Consider the following 6,000-nt stretch of genomic DNA (forward strand, 5'->3'; position numbering starts at 1 on the left):
TTTGCAATTTTCAAGCATTTCGCGCGCCTGACTCATTGCTTTATAATACCTATTCTCAAATTCTTCTCGTTCCTCTATTTGTTGATCAATATTTTCAGCTATACATTCTAATCTGGTCTGAATCTTATCGTATTGGGCATACAATGAGTTTAACCTATTCAAACGCAATTCCAACTCACCTATGTCCTTAGAGCTTGGGGGTCCAAGGGATTTCAGAAATCCAATAAAAATTGTAACCTGACCTTTGTAACTGCTACGTTTCTTTGTTAATTCAGAAAATTCCTTTATTAATTCGCTTTTCTCAGACATTTTGGGAGTCAGCTGCACAACCCTGGAATTAGTATATAAATATACAATTATTTTACAGTTTAAATATGTTGTTACGTTTAAACCACTAAATTAACCTAATAATTGGGTACCTATACGAACAATAAATAACCAAGTTCAACTGTATTGGCTAACTAATTAACAATTTGTAAAATACATTCAAGAAATAATGTTTAAATTATTTTTAATAACGTTACAATTTAATACAAAATAACAATTGGCTAGTAGATACTTATCTATCTTACAACCTTAAACATGCATGAACTATTGTAGCAAGGTAATAGGAACTTGTCCCTGTAGTCTCGGGAGTAGAATAGGGCTACGGTATCCCCTGCCTGTCGTAAGAGGCGACTAAAAGGGGGCTTCCGGGGTTGCGGGTGGCAAGAGTGGGAGCTCGGACCGTCCAGCAAGCAACCCCGGGAAGGACGACGGTATGTGTGGTCGCATACCGTCGTAAACACCAGATGGTGTGGGAGGAGCCAAAAGTGCTCCCCCAGGGTAGAGCCCGATCGGGGCATTGCGCTTGGAGGACTCCGGTTGTGTTCCCTCGGAGATCCCGGAGTTCTCCAACAAGCGTTGAGGACGACCACCGGGGGGGTTTTAGTGCGGTAAAAATCCCACATAACCCGGCGTCGCTCCCACGTCGTCGGGTACCTTTTGAAGGTTTCCCCCTCGTAAACAAAAAAAAAAAAAAAAAAAAAAAAAAAAAAGGTAATAGGAACTTATTTCTAAGCAAATCTTTGATTCAAACTATAAAACAAGTAACAACAATTAGAAGTAATGTACCTACTCAATGAGAAGTTGTAATTAATGAAATTAAAGGCATACAACCATGGATTTAATAATAATGTAAAGTAATATAATGTGTCCTACTAACAAAATGTTTAAGAATTTTACATAAATTTCTTTTAAATATATTTCTAATAGATATAGTTTACTTTTTACTTAGTGGTTACAAAACATTAAACCAAACCAAAGACTAACTGAAAGTAGGCACTTAGATAAATCAGTTTATGGACTTCCCTTAACTTGCATTATTTATTTAAATAACAACGTTTTGACTAAATTAAGCGACAATAAGAGAATATTAATTATAAAGGAGAGGGCGCTACTGTGCCACGGTAAACATTCGCTCCGTATATAAACAGTATTAAAATTACAATTAAGTAAATTATAGTAGTGAAAACCAGTGCAAAGTGACACTAAAGGTGCAATTATAATCATATAGTGAAGTGAAGGACAAAAGTGAACAAATAACTATATAAAAGCAAATTAATTTCGTAGTGCAAAAAACACTTTAAAGAACAAAAATACCGTGATCCAAAGACTAACATTACTTCAGTGATACTCCACCGAAGAGTAGAAGTGTAAATAAACATAAAACCGTGCATTCCTCGATCCTTGAGTAAAAATTGTGAAATCAAATAACCTCATATTCATGACTTGGCAATTTTAGCACCCATCAACAATAAGAACTCGATCAGCGCCATCTATGCGAAAAGGTGCACACTACGTTCAAATCATTACTATGATTGTTATTGACTGCGCCTACGCAATCAACCTAATACAACTATAGTTAACGAGAGGGCGCTACTTGTACCAAGAACCGCTATAGTAAAATATAAAACAGCAATTATGGAGGAGATTATGAACGCTCTTCAATTGATTCGACAAGAAATAAATGAACAAAAATTAGAAAACCAGAAAAATGCGGATAGAGTGACAGAACGTGTAACACAAAATATGAACAAAATATTGGATGAAAAATTTTCTTCATGGGAAGGAAAATGCCAAATACTAGAAAATAAAGTAGAACAACAAGAAAGAAGAATCCAATTTTTAGAGAAACAATCAAGGAAAAGAAACATTGTTTTCTTTGGTATAGCGGAAAATGAAACATCATACAAAAATTTAGAAAACAACTTACTTCAATTCATAAAGGAAAATCTCCACATTGATTTGGTATACAGCGACTTACAGGAAGTTAAAAGAGTGGGAAAAAAAGGAGAAAAGCCGAGGCCAATTATCGCAACTTTTTCAACTCTTGGACACAAGATAAATATTCTAAAACAAAAAAGATTATTGAAAGATACTCATTATTACATGAACGAGGACTACCCAAGAGATATTTTAGAGAAAAGGAAAGAACTACAAGAACAAGTTAAGCAAGAACGCGAGAAAGGCAATAAAGTTACTATAAAATACGATAAGTTGGTTATACTACCAAAATCAAATAACAAAAGGACACTACCAACTTCACCGGAGTCAAATCCACAACCACAAATGGCTAGCTCTATGCACACTAACAAAAAAAACAAAATATTACTACCGAATTCATCGATACGTAGATCAAACAGTGTATCGGAAGGAGTCCTAAAACCAGGCATTCTAAACTTTCTAGTAGATAAAAAGGCTATCAACACACAACCTGATCAGGACAACGACTATAACAATAAGCAAGCCTAGCAATCAACCCACCCCTCCCTCAAGAACAAAGCATCTAAACAAATTGAAAAAAATAACAACAAACATCTTCCAACACGGCTGGTCACCGAGGAAGATAATGACCAAAACCCTCCAAAGATTTTAACAAACAACGAAAGTATCAACAAAACTACTATTAACTCAATATCCGAAATAACAAACAAACTATACATATTAACATATAATGTAAGAACCCTATCATCCTACCAGCATCTGATTGAATTGAATGAAGCTCTTAAAAATATTAAATTCGATATAATTGGACTATCCGAAATCCGTCGAACTGGCACAAAAATAGAAGAGTACAAAAACTATATACTATGTTACACAGGCCTCACTCAGGGACTTTACGGAGTGGGCTTCATAATAAGTAAACGGCACAAAGAAAGTATAGAAAGTTTCATAAGTATTAGCGATAGAGTTGCCCTACTAAACTTAAATCTACAAGGTTTTAAACTATCACTTATACAAGTGTACGCACCTACTGAAGCAGCAATAGAAGCAGAGATCGAGAAATTCTATATAGACATATATAAAGCTATGGAACAAACTCACAAAGTTTACATAATTATGGGAGACCTAAACGCAAAAATCGGCCAACCAAAACCAGATGAACATCTTATTATGAAGTCAAACGGATACGGCTCAAGAAACCAAAGAGGACAAAGACTGATAGACTTCGCCATTGAAAACAAAATCGCTATCCTAAATACCTTTTTTAAAAAGAAACCTAACCGCAGGTGGACGTGGAGATCGCCAAATGGAGAGCGTAAAAACGAAATCGATTTTATATTGTCAAATAGTCCAGGCATTATAAAAAATATCGAAGTTTTAAACGTCAACTACTACTCAGACCACAGACCAATCAGAGCAACCATAACCTTATCAAAACGAATAAAAAATAGATCGAGTTATACTACCGGCTACAAAGTTACGTTGAACAACGAAGAGGAAGCAAATAAATATAGAGAATACATAACCTCTCACCTACCACATTTACTTGAAGACCACAAAAACACTTCAATACAAACTTACTACGACAAATTGGTCAACGCTATCACCGGGAGCCTCCAGAGTACTAAAGCATCATTAAAAAACTCAACAAGAACAAATAGTATCTTATCAGAAAAAACTAGTTCGCTTATAATGAGAAGACAGATATTACAAAAGACCAAAAACAAAACAAGAGCCATGAAAAACGAAATTTCAGCGTTATACAAAATAATAAGCAAGCACATAAAACACGATTACGCAAAACACAGAAGAAATACTATAGAAAAACACCTACAGAAATCTGGCAGCTCAAAAAGAGCCTTTAAAGCACTGCGCACAAACAAAACATGGATAGAAGGTCTCATAAGTGGAGCTAAAATTACAAACAACCGAAAAAATATAATAAACATATCTACAGAATTCTACAAAACCCTCTACAGCGACCAAAACCAGCAGAATATTTACAATAAAAATAACCATAATAACATAACAACTATCAATTGCAGAATACCACCACTAGATATGAAAGAGGTCACTGATGTAATAAGTAAACTAAAAATTGAAAAAAGTCCCGGCCCTGACCACATAACTAACGAGTCCATTAAAGCAGCTTGTACTCTACTGTCTACACCGTTAACCTACCTGTTCAACCGCATTATAGAGTCAGCCAGTATACCGGCACAATGGTCTGAGACAAACGTAATCTTAATTTACAAAAAGGGAGACCCACAAGACATCAGAAACTACAGACCTATTAGTCTTCTACCATGTCTATATAAGATCTTCTCGACTCTTATAAATCGTAGAATCAGCGTTATCTTGGAAACTGTACAACCAGTCCAACAAGCCGGTTTCAGGAAAGGTTTTTCAACAATAGACCATATCCACACACTAGATCTTCTAATAGAAAAGTACCAAGAAAAACAGAAGACTCTACATATTGCTTTTATAGACTACATGAAAGCCTTCGACACTATATCTCACACAAGTATTTGGAACACGTTAGAAGAGCAAGGAGTAAACAACAACTACATAGAGGTCATCAAAAGTTTATATAGCAATAGCACCGGTAGAGTAAAGTTGGAAAATATCGGCCCAAGCTTTCCTATTAAGAGAGGCTTGAAACAGGGAGACCCAATGTCCCCAACCCTGTTCATTGCTATTCTCGAATCGATAGTAAGAAAACTGGATTGGGATAAATGTGGCTTATATATTGACGGGAAATACCTAAGCCATCTCCGTTTTGCAGATGACATTGTCTTACTATCAGAATCTGCTACCCAACTCCAGCTCATGCTAAACTCCCTAAACGTACACAGTAAACAAGTAGGCCTTGAGATGAACCTATCCAAAACAATGCTTATGACAAACAGCATAGAAAAGAGGACAATCTCGGTCGATAACAAAATACTCGACTATACAGATGACTACGTATACCTAGGTAAACAAATTAGCTTTGACAGAAATAGAAACAATCAAGAAGTAGAACGTCGTGTACAACTCGCTTGGAATAAATACTGGAGTCTGAAAGAGATATTTAAAAGTACCATGCCAGTTAACATAAAAACAAAAGTATTGACGTCATGCATCTTACCATGTTTAACTTATGCCTGCCAAACATGGAAGTATACTACAAAACTAAAGAATAAATTATCTACATGCCAACGAGGCATGGAACGCAGTATGCTTAACATAAGAAAGATACAAAAAATAAGACACACTAAAATTAGACATCTAACTAAAGCAACAGACGTTTTAAACCACGCTCTGAAACTAAAATGGAAATGGGCCGGTCACGTAGCGCGACTGCAAGATGGGAGATGGACAAAAAGGGTGACAACTTGGTCCGGCCCTCCTGGCAAACGCTACAGAGGTAGACCGCTTACGAGATGGCAAGACGAGATAAGCAAGATTGCTGGACTCACTTGGTTACGTAAAGCACAAAATAAGGAACATTGGAAATCTTTGGAGGAGGCCTTCACCCGAGGAGGGGTTCTAGAGAAATAAATTTTGTACAATAAATGCATGTCAACTTAAATTTACATATAACGAAATGTATAAAACAATCATTCTATGTACTTTGTTTATTAATTTAGCAACACTATATTCCTAAAACATGGAAACAACAATGTAATTTTTTTTCTAGAAATATAAGGCTTTTTATTTTTATTTTTATTTTTATTTTTTTAATTATAA

At 35.5% G+C, this 6,000-nt stretch overlaps 1 protein-coding gene across 1 annotated transcript; it reads left to right on the plus strand.

Annotated features, from left to right (window-relative positions):
- Positions 1-1,450: 1,450 nt before the first annotated feature.
- LOC140746822 (uncharacterized) lies at positions 1,451-5,783 on the plus strand. Its single transcript, XM_073078916.1, has one exon. The coding sequence runs from the start codon at positions 1,963-1,965 to the stop codon at positions 2,791-2,793; it is 831 nt and encodes a 276-aa protein (XP_072935017.1). The 5' UTR covers positions 1,451-1,962; the 3' UTR covers positions 2,794-5,783.
- The last annotated feature ends 217 nt before the right edge of the window (positions 5,784-6,000 follow it).

Source organism: Epargyreus clarus, unplaced genomic scaffold, assembly GCF_041222505.1.
Source record: "Epargyreus clarus isolate Ecla_fem2 unplaced genomic scaffold, WU_Ecla_fem_2.2 ptg000013l, whole genome shotgun sequence".
Taxonomy (NCBI): Eukaryota; Metazoa; Arthropoda; class Insecta; order Lepidoptera; family Hesperiidae; genus Epargyreus; species Epargyreus clarus.

Bases quoted from the DNA above. Each gene is read 5' to 3' on its own strand.
- LOC140746822 (XM_073078916.1), top strand. From the start codon at position 1,963: ATGGAGGAGATTATGAACGCTCTTCAATTGATTCGACAAGAAATAAAT.